This window comes from Beta vulgaris, chromosome 3 (assembly GCF_026745355.1).
Source record: "Beta vulgaris subsp. vulgaris cultivar EL10 chromosome 3, EL10.2, whole genome shotgun sequence".
NCBI classification, from domain to species: Eukaryota; Viridiplantae; Streptophyta; class Magnoliopsida; order Caryophyllales; family Amaranthaceae; genus Beta; species Beta vulgaris.
The window spans coordinates 13,218,499-13,244,817 of NC_079204.1; the positions used below are offsets into that span (position 1 = coordinate 13,218,499).

Sequence of the window (26,319 nt, forward strand, 5' to 3'; positions counted from 1 at the left end):
ATCTTTGTGTGGTTATTAACTCAAACTAAACAAAACATATTCCAATATGTCCCTCCGGTAAGTGAACATAATATAACCCATTCTAATAAATTTATGAGAATTACAACGCCTTCACAATCATTAGGGAATGCAAAATCCTTGAATCGGTATGCAGTATGCACAAGTCTATCCTTTCTTGGAATTTCAAGAAAGGAGGAGATGTATGAGTTTTGATCTCAACTTTTTGTAATCAAAGTATGTTTTAGGAAGAATTAGTGGATCTCAAAATATCAAACAATTGAATCGCCATGTTATAATCTGGACGGAAAATGGAGGAAAATAATGCAGGTTTAACAGCTTATTGATGGATTAGTGAAGAGGTATAGAATGATCTATGCGTGATAATGAAATTAGGCAAATAAAATGGTTCATAATCTTATGATATAATTAATATACTTCAACACATAACTCATATATATGTCAAAGCTTAACTAATTCATCCAGAAGCAATTTTTGGTTAGGATAACTAATAGGTTCAAACACTTAACTAGTTCTGCTACTGGTTTGATGCACTAGTGTGATGTCAACATGACATCAACGGTCTCATGTTAACACTAACGTAAGACCGTCTCTTTAGAAACGGACTCTAATGAAATGTCAGTCAAAGCTTGTTTTATTGAGGGTGACAACCCGTGTTTGTAGTACAGAAGGCTGAAAGCAAATCCTCACCTTGATAGAGTCGTAGCGAAGAAAGAACACATCTCCATCTTTTCCATGTTCTATTCAAGAATAATTAAACTAAACTGTGTTCCAACTTCGGAGTACAGTAAAATCTGAAACAAGATTACAAGTGAACTCAAAAAATGCTACCTAGAGATTCCAAAATAACATTATAGAAGAGTGAAGAAACAAAACAGGCTAGCTACACCGGATCAAAATTTTTTACAGAATGATAAAAATAAATTTATGGGGCTTTCTTCTTAGCAAACCGCTGCAAAGATTTCGGTAACTCGGCTGTGTCTTCACTATCTCTTGTCCTCTTCTTTTTAGATAGTTCTTCATTCTCTTTTATATTTTCTTCTACAAATCTCCTCTTTACTTTCTCAACAGCCTCCTGCTTCTTCTTTGCTCTTTTCCCCCCTTTGCTCCTACCTTTCATTTTGTGTTTGAATTCGATCCCCTTGGCTGCTTCAAGAGCTGCCTCCATCTCTTCTTCTCTCTCTTTCCGTGTTGGCTTGTCCTTCTTCCGAGGGGGTTTTACAGTCCCAATTTTCTTAGGATCCAACATTATAGACTCTGGGGGAAGTTTCTCTAAGAGTGACCTCACTTCCTTTTCACGCCTCTGTTTCGATGTTTCAAATGGGTTAGCCACCCAAGAGTCGAAGTTCGGTTCTCCAGAACCAGGAATTAAAATTGATGACCATCCCATTGAATGCCCTATTCCAAGAACATCCTCAAATGGTCGAAATGAAACCCTTTGTATCTGATAGCCTTTCACCATAGGATGGTTCATATAACGAGTGTAATTCTGAGACCCCGAAACATCTCTCAGAACTTGTACAAATGATCCGGAAGAAGCAGCAAGCAAACCTTTCTGACTAAAATGCAAAGACTTAGCATGACCTGGAATTGTCTGAAGAGCCTCGAATTTTCTCAAATCCCATAATTTGATTTTTCTTTCCATTCCCGCAGTCGCCATAAGATGTCCGTTTGGGTGAAAGGCCAATGCTGTTAATGGTCCATGATGGGTGAGCATTTTGACTATAGGGTTGGGGCTTGTAGGCTTCCACATGGTAACCGTGCCATTGGAATGTCCTAAGCCGATGATACCGTTGTAAGAGTTGGCCTGCATCACATCTGTACGGCCGAGGCCAGTACGGTAATTAGCTATCATCTCACCCATAGTGACGTCTTGATAACGGAGTTGTCCAAATTTATTAATGGATGCCAATAGATAGTGGTTCCTCAGAAATTGAAGCTTTGATACAGCCCCATGTTCCTAAATTTCAGGTGAAAGTTCCATCAAGTACTAATAACAATAATAGGGAAAAAAATTCACATAAATAAGAACTAAACAATATGCATACAGCAACTCCTCCCCGAAGAAAACAAAACAGTACACAAGTATACAAAATGCACCTTACTATCACCAGCAAATTCTCACGAGAGTTCTGGAGAGTGGAGTTGGGGTAAAGGTTTGAGATACTAATCCATTTCCAAAAACATGCTATTTTTTCCTGATACCAAAAATTTGGGCCAAAGTGGTTTAATCACATGAATAATACATGTCTTAATGATGATTACAAGTTCCAATTAAAAACATTGTACTTATCAATGATGTATTCTTACTTTCTTTAATGACAAAGCATAAGATATTAATGCTCCTTTTTTTTTTTGTTACACTTCACTTTGGGGGAGGACCAAGGAAATATTGCAAAAAGCACAAAGTACAACCAAAGAGTATTTGGTTTTGGGAGATGTAAAAGAAGCATTATAGTAATGTAGGAGAGAGAAAATTAAGGTAGATGGGAAGGCTTTGGCCTTTTGGGTAGATTATTGAAATGGATGGTGGGGTATATGAGGTAGAAAAGTGTAAAAAATTGATGTGATAGGTTATCATATAAGGAAAAGTGAAAGTGTAACAATTAAATAAAAACGGTCAAAAAAAGAAAGCGTAACAATAAAAAAACGAGGTAGTATGCATTTGGCTGCCTCAACCAGTCTACCACCCCCACCCCCCCCAACCGCCCACCCAAAAGGAACAAAAAAAAGGAGCACAAGAAATTCATAACCCAAGCCAGTTAAATTACTCTTTCAACACCAATAACAAGTGGCAATGGACATGAAACGTGGAGTATAATCTAGTAAAGTTTTCGTCAATTACTTTTTAACATTTTTTAAAATAACACGGAACAGATGATCAATTAACTGCCACACAATTGAAGAGTGGACAACTGGAGTACAATGAATGTAACTTAAAAGCAACAATACCAACATTATGGCATCATTCACTGCTTCTGCCTTCTAGTCAACAAGTAGGAGGTAAGGGAGACTGAATACCCGACCATAAAAGACGGTAAAGGCAATAAAACAATCATCAAATCAAACAGAAATGGGAAAAGGTTGACTGAAAACAAAGCATTGGCAGAAAAAACAATCATCAAATCAAACAGAAATGGGAAAAGGTTGAATGAAAACAAAGCATTGGCAGAAAATACTTCTACAGGCAAACAATTAATCAAGTAAGATGCCATAAGCTCCAGGTTTTGGAAATATCATCACTTAGTCATTATCAATTCAGTTTTTGAGACACCAATGGCAAGATAGACAAACCCACCTCTAAAATACCAATACTCAAAGAACCACCCTCGTAAAATACAAGGTTTTGGACAAAGAGAAGTTCATATGTTTGGGCTAATATAAGTGAAGGACAACCTGTTACAAATATTGAGTACATGAACGTGCGCAAATAGGTACAGAGGGCGAGAGGTACACATCTTTAAGTCCAAGTCAAATAAAAAAGTAAGAACGGGATACTCCTCAAGCAGGAAAGCAAAATTAAAGACCAAAGAATTAAAAACACATAATATCTCAAGGAGAAGCATCCTGACCTTCAAACAGTGAAGCTCTACACCATCTCTGTTATATATGTAAGGATACCTGCCAAATTTTCAAATGGGATGGTTCAGAAACTACACAAAGTATATTGCAGTCTTTTATCATCCAAGACATGGAAATGCATACACAATAATATATGAAGGAGACGACAATAAAGTTAGGATTTTGCAAACAAACACAAATGCATTCAAATGGATTTCTGAGTTCTGACAGTGAAGTCGGCTATAGGTCTTATCCACGAAGAAGTTTTTATCATAGTTCATACTGTAAATTGCCAGAAATTGACTGCAGAGAATCGATATCAAGTCGTATTCTAAGGCAAGCTAGGCAAAAGCCATGAGTTGCTTGTCCCTTTCTGGATAAGAGACATGTGGCCAATTTACAACATAAGCCCCATTTAGTTGCCTGATCACTACCTCGGATGTAGACCATTGAGAATTATACTCAAAGGCAAGTTCAATACTGCTTTTGTATCGTTCTGGTAAGCATCCTTGTTCTCTTTTTTTTGGTTATCGAGAGAAGCTCGACAAGGACTTTATTAAATCATCATCAATCAAACTTACATTGCTCAGAGGACAATCATATTTCCAAATTTGTTGGCAGATCTCCCAAGGTTGACGATGATCCAAGGTACGAGCTACTGTATTGCTTCTTGTTAGACAAAAGACCAAGCGAAACCATCAAAAGGAGAAGCTAACTCGAGATAGCATCTAAAACAAAAGTCATAGCATTATAATCATCTGAAGGATTTTGCAGGAGATGAATCACCACAAGACAGTCTCTCTTAACCACCACTCTTAACAGTCGGGATCCTCTAGAGTTGTAAAATAACTCTACAAAAAAGAGTTTGAGCAATATCAACCTTTGAATAAAATCAATGGCTCATATATTCTCTTTCCAAAATCCCCCCTATTTTATCTCACCAAAATCCACCCTGAAATCTTTCCTTTCCACCAATATGAGCCCTTGATTTTAAAATGTATGGCTCAGATACAACTCTACCTTGTAGAGTTTCACTAAAATTCTAGAGAATTCCGACTCCTCTTAACATCCCTAGCTCATATACTCGAAGAAATTGAAAAAACAAAAATCAAATTATTTGGATGGGCAACTGTCACTTCAGAGTTATATGTAAATCTGCCATGCCTTTAGTGATGCTACATCCAAATAATTTATATATTATCTGATTTTTTATCATACTGTATATGTTGCATACAAAATCATTAAAGTTCCCACTTGATATAAATGCCTTAGCTTTTTGCATTTCTCTGTAATGGTTGAGACCCCCATCCACAATCTCCATTCGATTCAATCTTTTTAGGCATTTTAACCATCAAGGGAAGGCAGGTTTCCCATGCTATCTCTGAAAAGGTACCAATACATAAAAGATAGCTGTAATTTCACAGAATCAGTGCACATATATAAAACCTACCTGTCACAAGAATTCTAGTTGCCAATTGCACACAGTTATAGTATTCCATTAACCATTTTCCCCTTCTAATATAAAGAGTTATAAGTTTGTAACCAACCAGCTATGATTCATGAACCATTGGTTTACTTTGCATCGCATCCAGGTCCCTATTTATTACTTCTACAAGGAAAATTCTTACTAATATAGCCTTCCAACTATGAACAAGTATGAAAACATTTACTAACAGAGACGCTGGTATCAACTCCCCATTGCGCAATTCCTCAAAGGGGAATGAATCAATAGAGCTTTGAATTAGAGATCAGGATTTTTGTTCATCCGTCACCATTGGTATCTTGGGATTTGCACCGATAACTTGGTAACTTTCATGTGCACTACCCTCTTCAGTTAAGTCAGGTTGATGGGGGTCACCATAGGACTTGGAAGCAGTGGCGGATCCAGAATTTTTAAATCGGGGGTACTGTAAATAAACTTGGTCACAATATTGGCAAATGCTAACGGGTGTCACAAAATATTTTTTTTATTAAAATAAGTTTCTTATCAGCACTCCGGACACCCTTTAGTAGGATCGTATTTGAAAATACTCTATGTTCAAAATATTACAACCTAAAACGTTGTTTAGAAATTAAGGTCATAAATGCCAAAATATGAAAATAAATAAATATTTCAAATACAATTGTTCTTTCTTCCAAAAATATGCAAATTTTTTCGCAGATAATTCTAGTAACAAAATTATTTCTCTCTTTATACCATTTTCAAAATTAATTCCCTAGGTACCGTCTACATAAGACTGAAAGTGAATTTTTTTCTTTTTAGTTTTAAACAAAACCGCTAACAGAAATAGTGATTCTTTAAGATATACTGCTAGTTCAATTAGTGATATTGTTTTAATGAACCACTAATCAAAGTAGCAGCTCACCAAAATTGAGACACTAGTGGTTTACTTGTAATTCTTTCGCTTATCACGCGTTCTCTCTCCACTGTCATATTTGTTCTCTCTCCTCTTTTCAATTTTCATCACCCTCCTCCATATAACATACCTTCATCATCCAAAAATTAGATAATACCCATTAAAATCCTATACCTCTACAGTAAGTTTTGTTGTTTGTTGATGTGTTTCCCGAGTCCTGACATATATAAGTACAAATAAATACTATACTTAAATACTACACTCCTATTATATGGTTTCATATCTTCAAGGATTCATAGTTTTTCTCTCTCTTTATTTCTTACTTGCTTTGCTATTTTTTGTTTCCAGTTTCCTTCTTCCTCAACCTTTTTTTGCTAAAATTTACACATTTTTTTCCACTTTAGGGGTATTGCAGTACCCCCAAAGTCCCCTCTAAATCCGCCAATGCTTGGAAGGTTCTACATAAACCTATATGAAGCAATAGAAGTAAAAGATGATGCAAAAGCATCAAAAACATCCACTCCAATCTCCAAGAAAAAAGCAAGCGCTGATAAGTACAAGCAGTTTCAAGCACAGAGTAATATCCAAGAGAGGTTATATCCATTACAAAAAAAAAGGGAGAAAGAATCTCACTTTTTTTGAGCAGCAGCAAAAAACAACTCATTGTGCAGGAAAACGACATCTCTTACAGTTTCTCGCACCTAAAATAATCAATAATCATTAGTCATGCATACATCTCATGGGATACTAGAGATATCATTACAGAAAGGGAAAAGGTTTCTAACACACCTGGAATTCCTTAATTAGGCTCATATCTTTCACATCAAGGACACCTAAGTGACCCTTGCGACCTGCGACTGCCATATAACGCCCACTTGGGGTGAAATCAATATTGTAAGGACCAAGATCTGCAATAGAATTCCGAAAACAAAACAACATCAGAAAAGGCAACCTCTTAAACTTGCAAGAATGCAACTACTGAGAGCTAGAAGTTAGGCATACGTGTTTCCAGAAATTCAAAATGGAAGCTACCAAAAACTGTCACAACGTGCATACTATTGGTTTTTATAATTTCATCTGAGCAGTGAGAACCATTCCAGACAAGCAAATATCTGGTTTACCCAAACATCTGTAGTAAAAAGCGTGGTATCCTAAATCTTATCAAAATCAGGTAACATGCCATCTTTAAAAAGTGAACTACCTTAATCATAATCAGATAACACAAGCACCTGCTCGTGATCTATATGATATTATATGTTGTTATTCGAACTAGAAAAAAATCATCAAACAATGAACAGAATTTGAATAGCAACCTGGTAACACCATGTCATACTGGTTCTTTCGACTTAGAATATCAACTTCATTGCCAATATCCTCCTGTTTTAAATTCCATGTCTTTTCTATACCTTCAGGCTCTATAAAGCCACCTTCCGAGGGCATAAGCCACTGAAAAAAGAGACAAAACAAGTTACCAAGTGAACCACAGATTATTGCACACTTGACTTAATCACACACAAGTGAGAGAATGCATGCTAAATAATAAGACAAGTAGTTCCATAAGAAAACAATTCTTGTTATTGGCATGATGGACAAGGAACATAATAATATCTAAAAGTTTAGCTAAATTTATCTCATTAACACAAGCATCGAAAATGAGTACCTTTCATTCACGCCAATTACAAAATAAGAGAGCAAGATCTTCCTTTCAATAACCCGCTCAAACCCTCATTTTTATCATTGACTCTCCTATAGACTATAGCAATTCTAAAATAACCTGCTGAAACCCTAATTGTTACCATTGATTCTCCTATACGCTATAGCAATTCTAAAATAACCCGCTGAAACAACAGTTCTTATCTTTGATTCTCCTAAAGGCTATAGCAATTCTAAAATAACCTGCTCAAGCCCTAATTTAATCATTGATTATCCTATAGGCTATAGCAATTCTAAAAAAACATCACTACTAGTTCCACAAACTACAAATTCTAACACAGATACAAGTAATCTCAAAGGATAAAAGAGCAACTAAAAGCAAGCAAAAGGTGACCTTTTCGACATCGGCTGCCGCCTTTGCGGAACGTTTGTACAAATTTTCTTTAACAGCAAGCTGTCCCTTCAGCTTCTTATCTTTCAAAACCTGCAATCAAAACACATATATTTTACAAATACAGAATACAGAAAAAGATTATTTATTCTTCTCTAGTTATGTAGGCAGCAGCATTGCATTTGCAGCAACAGTAACAACACAACAAGAAAAACTGAAACAGAGAAAGATTAGGGATTACCTCCAAGTTAGTAGCTTCTCCTCTAAGATACTTTTTCATATTTAGCTCCATCTCTTCTCCGTCTGAAACTATAAATTTAATGAAGATGAAAGAATAAATATAAGCTATCAAAATTATCGCAAAAAAAAAGGATTAAATTACAGAGGAAAAAAAAAACACTTACGATTCGCCATTGTTATGCTGCTTCCGAAAGGAAGAGAGAGAAAATTTGATGAATTAATTCAAGTGAAGAGGTTTAACTCTTCCTCATGAAAGACTGAAGAGATGAGAGCTAAAACCCTAGTTTTTACGCTTCTAATCTCTAATTTTCTAGTTCACCTTTTAAAAAAAATAAAACTAATTTCCTAAAAAATGATTTATGTTTTTTTTGCGATGCTCACTTTCACTATTTCACATGCTTCTCTTTTAGACCCGTTTGCTTATTCGGGGCGGACACGGGTCGGGGCCCGTGTAGGATTTAAGTCCGACCCACCTCCTATTCCGATTTGGAGTTTTTAAGGCGGACTTGGATTTGGACTTTTTATCGGATTTGGGTCGGTTCTTTTTCCTTCTTGTGGAGTCGGAGTTGGATTGGATTGGGACCCAATTGTATCATTCCTAGGTGTTTTTATCATTCTATGACTTCTTTTAATTGGCTTTTGACTTTTTTGTATATCATCAAACTATCAAAACATAAAGTCAGACAATATAACCAGTAGAAGAAATCAACAAAAACAATTGATCAAACCAGGCAAGTAAAAACAAAGTGTGCTCTATAAGTATAACAAGTAGTGTCTCTCTAATAATTCTGGTCTTTTTTCAGCTAGTTTGGGGGTCCCATCATCCTTTTCGATGGTAGTAAACTTCAATTTCTAATTTCGAGCTCTTTATTATTCTAGTTTTTGTCAATATTAATTGTCTTTTCTCTCTATGTTGGAGAGCTTTTTACCCAATTATTGGATTCTTTGTCACTTCTATTAGAAGGTTATAGTTTGATTTATTAGTCTTCCCTTGTGGCAGTCTAAAGTTTGGTTTTTGTGGTGTGTTGCAAAGATGTAACTTTTGATGGTATGATGCTCAAATTTGCAATTAGTATTGGGAATCCATACGTTATCTAGACGGTCCAGAATGATAGATGCTCTATAATAATGTTGCATTATTCGGCGTACAAAAAGGAGCTATATTATCAGATCTGGTTCATTATTATCATAGTTACGTTATGGAAAAAATTTATTTGATCAAGTTAGATTGTGTTTCGTTCTTTTTTAATATCAATTGTAGATGTTGATGTCTTCTGATTAATAGAATTGATTTCTCCTCCCAAAAAAAAGCCAATCCAAATGTTAGATTAAAAAATCCCATTGATATGGTAATTGGTATTGTTAGGTTCTACCTAAAATCCTACCTTAACCCAACATGGAAAACTTGGGTTAACAAACTATGTAACCATTTCTTGAATTTTGCCGCTTAATGTATAAATTTACATACATGCATGCATACAAAAAAATCTTTAATCTTCATTCACAAAAAGAATATAGGTCGTAATCAGAAAAACAAATAGTAAAAGATTATATAATTTAAATTTAAAGAACATAATTTTTTAATTTATATTTGAAAAGAGGAATCCCATCAAGATTTTTTGACTATTTTCTTACTAAAATTGCATCATGTTCCTTTTCGTACATACACATTACATAGGCCGTAGTGAAAAGAAAAACAGATACCAAATAACACATACAATATAAATTCTAGGAACATACTTTACTAACTGAATTATTTTAATCCAACTAACAAATTTGAATTATTTTAATGTTATACAACTTCATCTTCTTTTATTCGTATTAAGTATTAAGTTGTGTTCTTGTATGTGCTAAACTGTTAAATTAAACAAAAATACCTTTTAACATCATGAATTTAACATTCATTCAATACGTAGTGTTAAGTTCAACCCATAAAAAAAGAAATATGTTTTTTAATTATTCAAAATGTTAATATCAAATGGTGTTATACTAAATCAATATATAGCGTTAATTTGAGTAACTGGACCCAAATTTAATATTATTTTCAATTTTCAACATGTTTATTTTAACAACACTTTTTTTTAAAAAAATTAACGTTCATTTAATCGAAATAACTAATTTTTACACTCTCAACAAACATATGTTTATCAAAACTTACGAAATATTTTTTTTTAGCAAAAAAACTTGAATCAAACAAATTCACAATAATTTAGTGTGCACCGAAAATAATATAAATTAGTTAGTTTTCATTTCTTATAATTTTGTTTGATTTAGTCAAGTTTGTATAATATAAACACCTTTCTCAGTTTTTATATAATATAGTCAAGTTTTCATATGATATAATGAGTCTGTTTCTAATACATTCAGATGATTTTATATAATAAAGTCTCTTTGAATACACGGTAAATTATTGTAAACTCGATTCATTCAAATGTTGCATAGCAAGTTGCGACAAGACGGTGTCACGGCGCTTAGGCGCTAGAAGCCTAGAAGGAATTTGGAATTTGTTGGAGCAGAAGAGATTACAAAACCCAACTTAAACTGCGACTGCGTATGAGCAAAAAGAGCAGAAAAAGGTAAGAAACTCTCGGACCCAAAGTCACCTTTTTTTGTTCCCACTTTCCTCTTGTATCTCCCCAAATTCAACAATGGATTCCGACGAAGAGGAAAACATTCCACTTAGCCAAAGACCCGAATGGGCCGACGTAACTCCAGTCCCCCAAGACGACGGGCCCAACCCAGTGGTGCCGATCGCATACACAGACGAATTCAGAGAAACAATGGACTATTTTCGAGCTGTTTATGTCTCCGAAGAGCATTCTCCTCGTTCTCTTCAACTTACTGCCGAAGCTATCCGCTTAAACGCCGGCAATTACACTGTAACCCCACACTTTTTTTAATAAGCTTTAATGGGTTTTTGGTATTTTTAGTTCTAGTGATTGATTGATTGATTTATCATCATGGATTGAGTTTCGTTTTTTTGTTGCTAATAAAGATGGTGTTTTGATAGTTTAGTTGCACTTGTTGATTGCAGTTTTATCATGGGTTGAGGGTAAATGTTTAGAATGAGGCTTTTTTGGTTGTTATGTTGTACTTTTTCCGTTTGTATTTTTGATGGTCGAACTTTATAAACTTTGACTTGGAATTATAGCCCATATAGGAAAAGTATAGTCATGCGGGATGTTGTTGGATTCATCTCAATATGAAGTTTTGGAATATCGAATTTTGGTGATGGTTTGTCAAAGTAGTGCATTGTAGAAGGTGCAAGTGTTTCATTCAATTTAGAAGGGAGGAAGTATTAGTACAATGGAGTTTTATCATGGGTGTATTGTGGATTAAACAAAAAATGGTACAAATTTTTGCTCCATTTTCTGGTCGACTGGTTTCTTTATTGTGAATATGTGATCCCCACCCTTTAATCAATTAGTTAGTTATTGGACAACCCTAGTGCATTTACTGTATTATGTTGTTGGTTTGCCGGTATTAGTTTGATTGCATCATGAATTTTTTGATGGTTTGGTTGGATTTCTTGGATGAAATTATTCATTGGTATGTAAAAATGACAGTTTGCTCATTTTTTACCCGAAATTGTATTTGCTGTATTATCACTTCTGGTTGCATCTTTGATAATCCTCTTCTCTATGCTATTGTGTGATTTACTTCACTGTTTTTCTTTTATCCTCCTTGTGGAAGGGTAGTGTTTAAAGACATTGGAACTGCCAAACTGATGCATGTTCTGCTCTTCTTAACAGGTTTGGCATTTCAGGCGGCTCATTCTTGAGTCACTTGGTGCTGATTTGCACGAAGAGCTAAATTTTGTTGAAGACATTGCTAAGAAGAATTCAAAGAATTACCAGATATGGTTAGTGGCATAATCTTTTATTTCGTTCTACTTTCAACTCTTCATGAGTAGTTCTTTACATATATTTTGGTTTATAATTTACTGTAGTAAATATTCATTGGCACTATTGTCATTGATATTGTTTGTTTAATTTTGGTAGTATTAAAAGATTATTACCAAAGAAAATAACAATCATCTTAAAAGGAGACTATATCAATTAAATGCTCAACATGTTCTGAATTATCAAGTAACCTTTTTGCGGTAACCTTTTATGTTTGGGGTGAATTTTGCATGAATTTCAGTTTCCACTTTCTCTTTTTCTGCCTAGTCCGATATAAAGATAAGGGCTTTTAGTGTAGACAAAGGTCCTCGCTTAATTGGTCGTCTCTATTACTCTGTGCTGGCTGTTTTATCTTATTATAGGTTTTCTGTAGGCATCATAGGCGATGGCTTGCTGAGAAACTGGGACCAGATGCTGCTATTAAAGAACTCGAGTTCACAAAGAAACTACTTTCTCTTGATGCTAAAAATTACCATGCATGGTCCCATAGGCAGGTAAGCTTAGGCTTCACTTGTTTGTCCTGTATCATTGCTTCATGCTCTTATATGGAAACACATGTTCATGTATACAGTTCTTATGCAGTGGGTCCTTCGAACGTTAGGTGGTTGGGAAGATGAACTTGACTACTGTGATGAGCTCCTTAAGGATGATATCTTCAACAACTCTGCCTGGAATCAGGTACGCCACTATTTTTAAAGTTTTTATTTATATGTTTTGCTGCTACATTGTTCTACGAGTTTGTGATTGCTAGTGGAGACATTCTACCTTTCTTTTTCTAGTTTCTCTATTACACTATCTTGCATCATAGAAGTGGAATTTTCTGTTTATGTCTGATAAGGGGATCTTGGGGTAGTCTTCCTGTATTATGAGTTTCTCATGTTCCTCGATAACAATTTTTCACAAGCAAGAAGTGGAGAGTCCTTGCTTAAGTCAAGGAAAGGCAGACAGGGATTGACAATGTGTCATTATCCGTCTGTTCGAGGCCAAAACATGTAGCTCACTCTTGTTTCTTGTTGTTGCGAAAAGAAGGAACGAGGTACCAAAATGTCAAGTGCCAAAGATACCATTATTTTTACAAAAGAAGCTCTTCAATAGTTTTTCATTCCTTCTTTTCTTCGTTGCTGCATACCTATTAATGATGAGCGCATAGGTGTTTGCTATATCATGTAACGTGAAAATTTTCATGTCTGAATTTTTGCTATTTATAATTGTCATGCTGGTTTTGACAATCCTTCTGTTAGCATTCATTGGTGAGGGAAGAAATAAAGGAAAGGCCTTGGTGAGCGGTGATGTATTTCCTTTTGTCTCAACGACAACTCTCTTGGAGTGCACCTCATGTTATCATGTCAAGCTTTTTGTGAAACTCTTCATACTTAACTATATTAAGCCTTGTGACGGATATGTATGCTGCTTCATCTTCACTTTAATATACCACTTGTTATCTTTATCCTACTACGTAAAATTTGTCACTTGCATAGTGATAATGAATCTCATCATGGTTTTTCCTAGCATAATCTACCAAGTTTTTACAATTGAGCCAAGATGAAGTACATAATAAATATCTACACCATGGATGTACTAGAATTAGACTTGGGAATGATATTTTGGTTATGAGCAATATCATTTTACAGAGTTTGAGTAGTATGGACAATGGTAGCACAAGTCATAGTTGCTGTGAGATATCCATCAGTTTGTAGATCATGTTGTGAATTTATGTTGTACTAATCAGTCAACAATAAGACTACTAAACAATAATTATTTCAAGGATAAAGCATTTGAAATTCATTACTTCCTAGTACATGAACAACTTTTACAAGATGATATACAGATGGAAAAAGGCAAAGAATATGTATATGTGCCTAAGGCTTAGTGTAAGCCCAAGTTCAAATATTAATAAAGATGCTTCATATGCTGAGATGATTTGACGATGAATGATGAGAATGCCATTCTGTTCAAGAGGTTTATTTATCTTGACACTCCAAAAAGAGTGTGAAGGTTAGTGAATAACTGATCCTGGGAAGAACTTCATTACTGAAACATTATAATGATTAGCTCTCATATTCCTAATTGCAGAAATGCACTAGGTTTTCACCTGCTGAAACTTGATGCTGAGAGAGCCCGATAGGTAAGTGTGTGGCTCACGGAGTTAAGCTCTCATATTCTACTTTTGCTTTTCCTTTCTCTCTATCTCTCTCCAATCACATGGGGCCCTCTCTTTTTTTCCTATTTACCTCTCTCCTACCCAAATTTTGTTGCAGTTGATGAAAAAAAAGTGTTGCAAGTAAAAAAAAAAACGGAGGAAGTAATTTTTTCTGGTTTTCCTCCGGTCAAAATGCAGAGTCTTGGTTGGAGCTTCTCTCACAGCTAAAACGCAGCGTCTTGACCGAAGGAAAACCAAAAAAAATTACTTTGACAGGTTGTGTGTGTGGGGAGGGGGGGGAGGGGTGCACCCACGCCTGATTGTCATTTCATTCACCCCAACTCAATTTTCTCCTTCAATCATCCCACGATCCTATTTCTACTCATGATTAAGGGCCCAAAAAATAAGATTGTGCTCGCAATCTTTATTTTCACTCATGGTTAATGGCGCTCTAAGAGCATCATTAACCATGAGTGAAAAACAAGAATCATGAGATGATTGAAAAAAAAGGGTTTTAATCATGATTAGAAAAAAGATCATGTGTTGAATGGGAGTGATTGGGGCAAAAAAATGGGATGGGGTGAGTGAAATGGTGATCAGGCGTGAGAGTGGGACCCACTGCCTGAGCTGACGAAAATCAATTTTTTTTGGCTTTCCCCCAGCCAAAACGACGCGTTTTGGCTGAAAATTAGCCAAAACGCGTCGTTTTGGCTTGGGGAAAGCCAAAAAAAAAATTGACTTTGTCAGAATTCTGACGCGTGTGTCAGATTTTCTGACGCGCGACACTTGTCAAATTCTGACGGGTGAGAGAAATAATACAATTATAAATATTAAAAATGCAATATCTTAAAAAATACAAAGCGAAAAAAAATAAAAAAAATACCAATGGCTCTATTTTTCAGAGATCTACAATTAAAGACCCATTTTGTAATATTTTGGATAAATTTTTTTTCTAGCTATTTACTAATTTTCTATAATTTTGCTTATTTTATATAAAATATGTCCCACTTTTACACTTTAAAAAAAATAAATAATATTTTTGTACATTTAATTTAGTTAATGCTAAAAACGCTAATTATGTATAATTAATTTTTTTATCAATTAGTAATGAATATTTAATATTATTAAAACGTAAATAATAAAATATTATATAATGGTGATGGGGTGATAAGAGAGAAAAAGTAGTTGGGTGGGGTAAAAAAGTAGTTGAGTAGGTAAAAGTAGTTGGGATGATTGAAAAATGGTTCATGGTTAAGGAGATGAGTGGGGAAAAATTGTGGGATGCTATTTTTTAGAGAGAGAAAGTTAGAAAGAGAGTGGGATGATTGAGTTTTTCACTCATGAGTAATGGTGCTCTAACGGTGTATGAGCAGAACCAAGCATGAACATGATTCTTGTTGTCGTATATACCATGTTGCATGGGAACGAATGTCAGGGAGACTCTCTCATCAAACACAATTTTTGTATTCTAATTTACAAGTCATTAACTTGGAAGCCTAATAGGGATGAGAACTTGACTCGCCTCATAGAAACTGTAGATAGCCAGATAGGTAAATATCGACCGAGGCATACATGGACCTTAACTCCTTGAGCCCCATTCTGTAAAGTGTCTAGAAGCGTTCATCATGACTACACAAAATTTGTAGTCGAATCTGCCTCCTGGAAATTTGTAAATAGCATTTAGTTGTAAAGGCCAATATGTGTGGGCTTAAGAACGTGCTTAATTGGTCTTACAACTGATGGTTGCACACTTTCTTACTTTTGATTATGTTTGAATAAAGTTTTTGAAGGATAGTGAGAGGATAGAGAAGGGAAAGGTATAGAATAGGTGGAGAAATTTATTAACTGATTTGGATGACACAAAAGATCAAAGGAAGGGGAGAGGACAGGATGTACTTTTTCCTTCCAACTATAGAAGAACTTGGTTGTGAATTAGGAAAAGAATGGATCCCACTTCTTCTCTTCTATCTTCCCACCTATTCTTTGAACAAGGGAACACAGATTTCTCACTCTTTATGTCCTGCTTCGTCCAACTCCCTTCATCCATACCCATTCCTTTTGCATTCAAGGATATTTGCTTTCCTCCTCTTTTTTTTAAAAAAATGCATTGTTTTTCTGTCTGACAGTCGGAGAGAAAACATTTTTTTATTGGTAAGGGGAATCTTTCCAATCGAATCACAATGGGAGCTTGTCATTCTCTTTTGAGCGGGGAAAAAAAAACGCAGTCGCAGGAACGGTTGTGTTATCGTGGCAACGACTTGTAACAGGAAAATAGAACGTTTCGTGGCCGACGCGGCGTGAATTTTTCGAAAAAAAATCACATTAATATGTTCTAGTCTTATTTGCATTGCTCTAGTTTAAGAAGCATTATTACAACATAATATAATCAAATCTATCATATCATGTTTCATCAGCTATAGAATTAAAACATAAAATATTTTTGGCCAATGTTTGAAAAGAACGGATGTAACGGGGATAAAAGCGTTCTAACGCCGCGAGCTCATGTTACGGAACGGACAACGCGGCGAGAAGTATGTGATTTTTATTATGGCATTCCGTAACGAGATTTCGCAGAACGGCTAATCCGAAATCCGTTACAAAACGATAGTTCTGTAATGGAACGGGAGAGTTTTAATTCCATGTTTTTGAAGCTTGCAGTTTACTTGGCTCACAAGAACGATAGAATCTAGCAATATGCAAATCTGACATCTTTGCAGCCTGGATATTTGTACTGGGATCTCCGTGGCAATGCGACATCTAGAAGTTCAGTAGTAGCTAGATATATATTTCTAACATTTTGTCCGTCTGGCGTACTGTATTTACTTTCAGTTCCAGGTGTTGCGACTTTAGTCTTTCATTCTATTCTAATGCAATCAACGAATATAGTTACTATTTGCTACTGGACTAACAAAGGTTTTCAGTATCATTGTTAGTCTTGCAAGGAACTTACCTTGATTTTCATTCTGTTAACAAGAGGTTGTGAGCCTTAGTTTGTTTTCTTATCCTTCCAACTTTAACAAAAAAGTGCGTAGCATATTGCTAATTAGAACTATATGGCCGGTGACTTTTGCACTTTTATGCTTGTCTCGTATTTGCTGCTTTACTAGCCTAACTCTTTCATTTGTTACATTTGTGATACAGAGATATTTTGTCGTCACGAGATCTCCTTTTCTGGGTGGCCTAGATGCCATGAGAGACTCTGAAGTGGATTACAGTATTGAAGCCATTACAGCTCGTCCTGAGAACGAAAGCCCATGGAGGTACCTTCGTGGCGTATTCAAAAACGATCCAAAAACATGGGCGAATGATCCCAGAGTCTCTTCTGTATGTCTGAAGATCTTGAGCAGCAAAACTAGTTGCATATTTGCTTTAAGCACTCTTTTGGATCTGATTTGCCATGGTTTCCGACCAAGCCCTGAGTTCAAAGAGGCAGTCGATGCTCTGCAGAGTTCCGATGCAGGACCGAGCAGTTCAGGGTTAGCAGAAACGATCTGCTCAGTTCTGGAAAGCATGGATCCCTTTAGAGTAAATTATTGGGTTTGGCGCAAGAGTCAGCTCCCTGCTATAACACCTTGATGTTAAAGTTTGAACTTACTCTTTTTTCTTCCTATATTTGGTGTGGATTGATCCACATAATGTACTCAAGGAACTTTATGTTTATCAAAGAAAATATTCAAAACATTGTGGATTGAACTGATCGTTGCTAGATTCTATGACCAAAAACTGATACTTGGAACGAATATATCATTGGATAAATTGATATCGATATCCATAATTGTCTCCTATAATCACAAACAAGGGCATTTACAGCCTAGAAAGTCAAAAATTACATCCAAACTGATATTTTTGCCACTTGAGGCGTTGAGCATAAACAGCTACAGATTACAGTGCTTCGTCCCCTCTTTCAAAACATTAGACAAGCTTAGATCTTGGTAGCAATAACTAAAATGATTTTCATGACATCCACATGAGTTTTTACTGCTACTAAAGTTTTTCACGTGCTGGTTTCTTTGATTTGGATGACGGGCTAGGGGCCTCCTTGAAAGCAGATGGGCAGAGGCTATTAATCTTGCAGACACCACATCGTGGTCTCAGTGGTGTGCATATGGTCTGCCCAAACCCTACCTGTTGAACATCAATCATAATAAAACAGTTTAATTCGTTAGAATAAATGACCTTGACGCACAAGGTAGACATTCCAATATATCTCTTTAGCTTTTTACATTACACCCCCAATGAGTCGAATGTCCTGCTTCATATAGTCTAGCAAACTTCTTTTCATACTACCTAGATTTGACAGTGAACGTCGAATGAAATAAGTGGCCGGGTTCTCTTTTTACAACCCTTTTGATATGATAGGCCCGAACGATTTCTCCGGGATAGAGGTCGCCCCTAACATCCCGTTAGCATAAAATATCTATACCTTGACGCACATAAAATATCTATCTAGGTACTAAACCAAATAATACTTCATCCCCGCTATTTGAAATGCAATGTATTCCTTATTTGAAAGTTTTACATAATTTTCAATGTTTTTTTGTTTGGTAGTATCTTCTCTCTATCTCTCTCCTATCACACGGGTCTCTCTTTTTATCTATCACTATCTCCCTTCACATGTCTTTCTTAGATGATGTGTCAAGGAGTAATGTTGCAATAATAATGGAAGGTAGGAAGTTCTAGCTTGGAAGCAAGAATATCAAATTTGGTGAGCAGAATATGCAATGGCTTAATTCTCAGACTCTATTCACCTTAATGTTCTAGAATTTCCATCACGTTGGCATGATAACTTCAATTTATGGGGAATAACATAATTATATGACAATTCATTTGCATTTCAAGTAGTTCATCTAGATATCTGCAGAACTATGAAACAGTCTTGATTTAAACATGTAATTGATTCTCACACACATTAGAAAACTATAGTAGTGATGTACGATGTCAAAAGCTGGTAAAGATATGACTGTTCATTAGCAGTTACAGAGTTCCATTTAATAAGCCCTCCCAAGACATGTCTCGTAAATATTGTTCTCTTTAACTTATACCAAATGAAAAAACATTAATGGATGCCTAATATGCAGACATGACAAGGAAGGCATACCAAAAGTGGGTTAATTGAAACCCATTCTTCCTTGGGAAGCCACTTCTGCAGTGCCACTCGAGTTTCCTCTGGTAATTTAGTTTTCTAAAACACGAACAAAAAATTAGAACATATACATATTATCAGCATACGACCAATAATTAAAAGAAAGTGTAATCTCTTCCGTTGGTTTAAAGTGTTTTTTCAAGGGGTAAAGTCGTAAAGACTAAGGAGTGAACAGAGGATAATACTGTAAATGCAAAGTAACTTAATCTTAGGCCACGTTCTTTTGGATTGAGAGAAACTGAACTGAAATCAACTAGACTGAGTGAAACTGAATTGCAAAGAGAAACTGAACTGAACTAAAATTAACTGAATTGAAAATAAGTCCAAAAGAACAAGGCCTTATACTACTGTCTTACGTATTCATTTTAACATTGCCTGGCTCAACCAAAGATTCAGTACAAAATAGCTGAATGTAGCTAGAGTCGGCCATAATACGAAACTTTAAGCATCAATTCTTCGATACTTCAATCAAAACAAATTTCACAAAAACCCTCAGGGCTACGCCTCTGAGAGTGGTATAGATCAGACTCTGTTAGTCAGCCATTACAAAGACATTGTGGGGGTTTGCTTCTCATCAACATAATTTGACCTTTATTTTCCCATATCCTTTTAGGTCCACCCTAAGGCATGCCATCTTACCTGATACAATAAAATCTCCTCAGAGGGGGTGGTGGTGGTGGTGGTGGTGGTGGTGATAATATGATTAATATCTGTCCAAGATTTCATTCCCTTAGAATTTGCAGGGAACCAAAAGAAGTGCTTAACTACGCATTGGGCTATTATCACTTATCAGAACAGGTATTCTGCAGAAACAAGTTTCCGTCCATATTTGACGTTAAAGGCCCCAACAAAAATCTTATATTTAACCTCATGAAGTGTGGCCAACAGCAAATTAAACAAGGTAAATACTCACCAACACTGGTCCAACCTAACCATATTGGCACTTCAAAATACTATGACCAAATATACAAAAATATGAAAATGAGCAGAGCAGAAAAAGGAGGGAAAGATAGAGCCAATAGAGAGAAAAATAGCCAAATTTGTATTACCTGTGGAGAGTTTATATGACTGATGCCAGCTCGTGACACCCATCCTAGCCTGTTGCAGATGCGATGGACATGAGTATCAACACATATACCTTGAACATCATTCCAGGCAATGTGCAACACCTACATCATAATATGGATTTAGCAATTGAAGCAACTTCCAGAGTTTGAAGATTTAAAGACATACCAGATGGGCAATTTTTGGACCTATCCCAGGGAGTTCGAGTAGTTCCTCCAGTGAGCTTGGAATATCTCCATTATACTTCAATATACAGATGTTAGCGACTTTTTTTACGTTACTGGCCTTCCTGGTGTAAAATCCCACCTGAAATGAATCTGACGTTATGTAAAAGTTTGTTCATGCAACAATATCAAAACCCAAACCGAGGTAGGGAGAGGAACCAAGATTTAAGATATTATATGAAGGTTTTCCATTCCACATTGTATAATTTGCAGTACATATAAGAATTGTCATCTTTATCATCGACCTGGCGACAACATACCGGGTAGATCAAGTTCTTGATGGTCTCTTCATCAGCCTTCTCAATGGAATAAGGATCGAGAAGTCCATTTTGCAAGAGACGCTCGACTGCCCCTGCAATGCCAGTGAACTTGTTTTTTATAGAAGAAAAGAGTAGGGTGAATGGGTATAGCATATTCATTTAACAAGCTATTTACTCAGTCATTATTGACCTGCAATATTTATGAATATTTGAAAAGATCTTCTGTAAAATACTAATGAGATCAAACAAACTCAGAAGAATATGATCTCATACAAAAATCTCACATTCACAGCTGTGGAGGCCACATAATTTTCAAATCCTTTTGGAAATAAATATAAGAAGGTTAGTATCCCCCTCCAGTTCCTAGAATGTAGCTATTAGAAAAAGATACTGGAATGTGAAGGGTGATTCATTTGACACTGCATAAGATTGTAATTTGACGTACACCTTTTCTTTTGGTGAAAAGAAGCATCCGCAAATTATTTCAATGTGTTAAAATAGATAAGTCAGTACAATTTGAATGCTTTGGTAAACAATTTTATAGTGCTACTGATAATTGCCTCCATGGCTCCATACACCCCAGCTGAGGAGTTAATCAGAAGTATAGTCAATCTATATGACAACTGGGATGTGGACTATGGGGTGTCTATGTCTAAGCTTCCAACACTCAATAGTCTACTTTTGACAAGTTAGATTGAGAAAAGAGCATTCTGCTATATAATAAGTGCTGTTTACCGGAGAATAATTGCCTATTTCTTTCATCCTGAGAGAAGATTTATATAGTTGGGTTTAGAACATAGGATGAAAAGAAAACTAGACACCCTTGTTATTTAATTTACTTTGATTAGAAGATTATGCACCATTAACCACTCATGATGCCTTTATTATAATGAAATGTTGAAAAGCATATGTTTTACCAGCACAAGGATTACGTCTAACTGCCTAACCTAAACAGATTAATATGTAGATAGGAAAGAAAACTTGCCGTGAGTGACATGATCCTTGGTTTGGCTTGAAAGAAGTGTTCCAATTAATACTGCAAATCTTCTTTCCTGAAGAAAAGGCATAATTAACTTATTTTGAAGCTCATCAGCACCAATCTAGTTTAAGGTACTCCTCCATTTCACTATGATTGTCATGTTTACCTTTTTGCTACAATTCAATGTGATTATCATGGTGAATCTTTATCTTACTGTGTGTTTATTGCATAACTCCACTAACCATTACCAGTTACTTATTTTCAACTTTCTTATTGTGAGTACAAAGTCAACTTACAAAAATCATAGAGAAACAAGCGGAGTACAAATTAGCAAGCAACTCAAGGAACACAATTCGACATACTATAATAAATTTCTTCACTGTGGGAGTCTTCAACATCTTAGTTTTAGTCTTCAATTTAAAACTGGCAGATGATAATATGACTTATGCATCATGTCATATCATACAGAAAATGTGGTATTGTACAGACCAAGAAACAAGAAGCCATCACCTATATGCCGCTTATCTAGATATCGTATCAATGAGAGCTTCTAAAGTATAGAGCATCTAAGCTAGAAAGCTTATACCTTCGGGGGAAGAGTACTTCCAGCCTTCTCACATCCAACAGAGTCTACTGGTGCATCTTCAGAAGATCGCATGTCCCGGATCCCTTCGAGAACCTTCACCCAATTTTCTGGAGGCTCGCCTGAAACAAATGGTCCTGAAGTAATACCATGTCAAATATGGATTTTATCAGCCAAACCACCTAGAAAAGAAAGTGCATCTGCAAGTGCAGTTTCCTTATTTGTTGTTATGGAGGATTATTGAACGTAGAAAGTTAATAGCAAAGAAAGAGGGAGAGAGACAGGATTCAGAAAGATTATTCATGATGAGTTTTCAGAAAAACTCATTATAATTTAAATTATTGCATTGTTATAACAATTTCGATACCCATGAAGCCATACCTTCACGCTTCATGGTAGAAACAACCCCAGCTCCTATTGGATGTGCTGGAGAAACAGGTTCTGACTTCCCTGAATATGAGTGTTGTCGTCAATTTAAATTATTGCATCGTTATAACAATTTCGATACCCATGAAGGCATACCTTCATGCTTCATGGTAGAAACAACCCCAGCTCCTATTGGATGTGCTGGAGAAACAGGTTCTGACTTCCCTGAATATGAGTGTTGTCGTCAATTAATCTAATGGATTCAGGAATATAAAACATATGACAGCAAAATGAAGAGTCAAATTTTAACATATATGAAACACAAGCAACAAATGTCCCCTGTACAACACTCAGGCACTTGCCTTTTGTAGATGATGATGGATTGCCCTTTTGAAAGGTGAAATCTTCAATATCAGGCAGACCAGAAATCTGCATCAAGAAGAGTAAATCAGAACTTAAAGTCTCCATCACACACCGACTGTAAACCATCAGCACATTCGATTTCAAGGTAGGCTGAAGATACATGCATAGATAGTGGTCTAATGACAAGTGCTCATGACGGAAGCTCATACCTTGTATTAAAGACAATCTGTAATGAAATTAAATTCATGAGCAAAAGCAATCTATACATCTCAAACAAAGAGCTTCGGCATCAAATGCCTCAAGTCCTCAGTGGGTAAAAATTTGATGCACTACCACATTATTCCATACTAATAAATTGCATTGGACGAAAGTTAAGATCTATATATGCACCTTATATCAACATGATTAGAACAAGTGTGCTGGTAAGTGCCAATTCAAACTTTCTAGATATAGACTCATCAACGTTACCTCCAACACAAACAATTAGAGATTAAGCACCGCGGCAGGCCCAATGATTACCCAATTGGAAAATTGACTCACAATCTATTGCTAGACGACGCTCATAAATGGTGGTAATGAAAATAAAGTCGTATATGACGGGAAAAAACACATGCTCATGAATCATCATGTCCATGTACTGCAACTTGATCACCAAGTATGTGTTTTTCTTCTTTACAAATTTTCATCATAATCATTTGTCTTACTTCCACCAATTAGAAAAACAAATCAACCAAACAATAAAAACTAAAAGAGTATTTATACTTACTCTATTTCCATGGCTACTATCTGTTTCTTGCTCTTCACTAACCTCTCTTTTCACCCTCTTTTTCCTAACAAAAACCTGAGTTTCTGAACCAGAAACTGTGGTTTTCAATTCAGAAACTGTGCATACAAAAAACCCATTAAATTTACAATCTCATAAAGAAAATGTAAGAACAAAATGAGCTGAAAACTCAAAAGGGTGTGTAAATTTTTGCCCTTCTTTGTGTATTTTCTATTTTTGAGAACTGAAAAATGATACCTTGATGTGGTGGGAGTGCCTTTAAACTTTGGGTTTCTTGCTTAGGATTGATGGGAAGGTTCTTCGAAGAAAATCTTGTGATGGGCATTTTCAAGCTGATTCCCGCGCAACGTAGAGAATGTAGTTGCCCAAATGGGAGTTTGATCAACATTATTTGGGGTTTTGTTCTTCTTTATTGACATTTTTTGTTTGGGGGGGGGGGGGGGTTACGAAAGGGCTTGACAAGTTTGGTTTTTTATTGGTCTTTTTTGAATTATGTTAGGAGCCTTAAAAGAGCCACGTCACCGATGATTTTTGTATACAAAAAAAATTGTACTTTCCTTCAAAATAATCCAAACTATTGGGAGTATGTTCTCAAAATAATCCAAACTTTTAATTATTCTATATATAATAGACCCAAAAGGGATCATTGAAGGCAAGAAAAATAAAAGTTTGGATTATTTTGTAAAGGTACCCCAAATAGTTTGGATTATTCTAGAATAACCCAAAGTTCGGATTATTTTGAGCGGACTGGTCATAGTTGGGATTATTTCTGTCAATTTTTCCTTGGAAATAAGGATAGGTAGATGTGTTCGTTTGGTTTGGGCATTGAATATTGTCATCCAACAAAAAAAAAATGAAGTGCATTGGTTTTAGAATTTAGAAGTTGTTTGACATATATAATCAATCTATATATACTGATTTGCATCCATGCTCTCGATTTTAGAGTTGTCTACTTGTAGATTTTGCATGTTGAGAAGATTCTTTCTAACCCCTTTATCTATACGAATTTAATTACTTAATCATGAGAGAGAAAGAGAGAAAACTCCACAAAAGAACTCTTCACCCTCCTCCACCACCTCACGGCACCAGAGGACTGTAGCTGCCTGCACGCCAACTGTAGCTCAGAGGAATCCACGGGTACCGTGAGTCCAACTGTCCCCTCCCCTCCCATCCCTTCCTCCCTAACTTTAGACCCCCTGACCCGCCCATTCTTCCTAGAAATCCACCCCCCTTCCCAATGTCATAAATACCCCTCCCTCATTTATGAAGGCTCTGGGAGTGGGAGTAGGAGTGGGAGTGGGAATGTCAACCCAACCAACCAATTTAATGCCGCATGCAGTCCCCCTGCAGATTTATGATCTTCCTTTTGCCACGGATTTGCCAAGCCCTTTAAAGGATGATGAGATATTCATTCCCATTTCAAGGGAGGAATACGAGAAAATTTCCAAGCCATGGGAGACAACGATAATCTGCAAGATCTTGGGAAAATCTTTTTCGTATGAGTTCCTAAAGCAAGAACTTTGTAAGCTATGGAAATAGAAAGGAAGAATGGAGCTTATAGCTTTAGGAAAAGGTTTCTTCAGCATTAATTGTGTGTCCGGCGATCTAAAGTCATCTATTCTGGCTGAAGGGCCATGGTTCATTATGGGACATTTGGTGTGGGTTCGACCATAGATTTCGGGGTTTCAGCCATCCTCAGCTTATATCAACCAATTTCCCGTTTGGCTTCATCTACCTGAACTCCCTATGGAGCTTTATAGATAATCATAATCGATTTGCATCAAAATAACATGAAAATCATCGAAACACGCAAATGGTGAGTTGTAGAGCACAACTTACGTAATTAATGTCATTACGCACCTAAATGCTCTAAAAGGAGTTTTAAATACAATTAAAATGCATCTAAAAACTATATATAAATGTGACATATCAAGAGCAGAAACAATGGTGGGGGCGAAGTTCATGATTTACTCGCGAGCTTAGTTCCGGCGAAGAAAAATGGAGCTTAGTTCTTAGGTTTGTTGTCTGTATTTCTCGATTCTTGTGTTGGTTTCTTTTTTGTTGTTTTTCTGGATATTTTTAATTTTTATGTTTTCTAATTATTGTGATGTTAGGATTTTTTTAGTTAGGTCGTTTTTGTTTTTAGTTTTTCCGTGGGTTTTGTTTTTAGATTTTTTATATTATGTGTAATTAAAGGTTGTAAAATATAATTTGATGAATTTATACATTCGATCCATGGTCTCTCTTAGATAGATATCTACTCTTGCTTACAATAAGTTATTTGTGATAT

At 35.9% G+C, this 26,319-nt stretch overlaps 3 protein-coding genes across 4 annotated transcripts; 1 reads left to right on the forward strand and 2 right to left on the reverse strand.

Moving 5' to 3' along the window:
- Positions 1-726: 726 nt before the first annotated feature.
- On the reverse strand, positions 727-8,573 carry LOC104888773 (probable U3 small nucleolar RNA-associated protein 7). The gene is made up of 8 exons (XM_010673842.3): positions 8,385-8,573; positions 8,222-8,289; positions 7,984-8,073; positions 7,250-7,382; positions 6,726-6,844; positions 6,570-6,637; positions 3,591-3,639; positions 727-1,978 (listed from the first exon to the last, which is right to left on the reverse strand). The coding sequence occupies exons 1-8, from the start codon at positions 8,392-8,394 to the stop codon at positions 944-946; spliced, it is 1,572 nt and encodes a 523-aa protein (XP_010672144.2). The 5' UTR covers positions 8,395-8,573; the 3' UTR covers positions 727-943.
- Positions 8,574-10,732: 2,159 nt separating this feature from the next.
- LOC104888775 (protein farnesyltransferase/geranylgeranyltransferase type-1 subunit alpha) lies at positions 10,733-17,955 on the forward strand. The gene is made up of 5 exons (XM_010673844.4): positions 10,733-11,099; positions 11,973-12,082; positions 12,496-12,616; positions 12,705-12,800; positions 17,404-17,955. Exons 1-5 carry the CDS (start codon positions 10,869-10,871, stop codon positions 17,836-17,838), a joined length of 993 nt encoding a protein of 330 aa, XP_010672146.2. The 5' UTR covers positions 10,733-10,868; the 3' UTR covers positions 17,839-17,955.
- Positions 17,956-17,989: 34 nt separating this feature from the next.
- LOC104888774 (endonuclease III homolog 1, chloroplastic) lies at positions 17,990-24,457 on the reverse strand. Of its 2 annotated transcripts, XM_010673843.4 has the most exons (12): positions 24,267-24,457; positions 24,012-24,127; positions 23,245-23,311; positions 23,039-23,107; positions 22,898-22,966; positions 22,520-22,653; positions 21,940-22,006; positions 20,955-21,046; positions 20,639-20,776; positions 20,455-20,574; positions 19,361-19,444; positions 17,990-18,387 (listed from the first exon to the last, which is right to left on the reverse strand). In XM_010673843.4, the coding sequence occupies exons 1-12, from the start codon at positions 24,415-24,417 to the stop codon at positions 18,247-18,249; spliced, it is 1,248 nt and encodes a 415-aa protein (XP_010672145.2). In that variant the 5' UTR covers positions 24,418-24,457; the 3' UTR covers positions 17,990-18,246. The 2 variants fall into 2 exon arrangements, with proteins under 2 accessions (XP_010672145.2, XP_057249593.1); XM_057393610.1 differs by lacking the exon at positions 22,898-22,966.
- Positions 24,458-26,319: the final 1,862 nt, after the last annotated feature.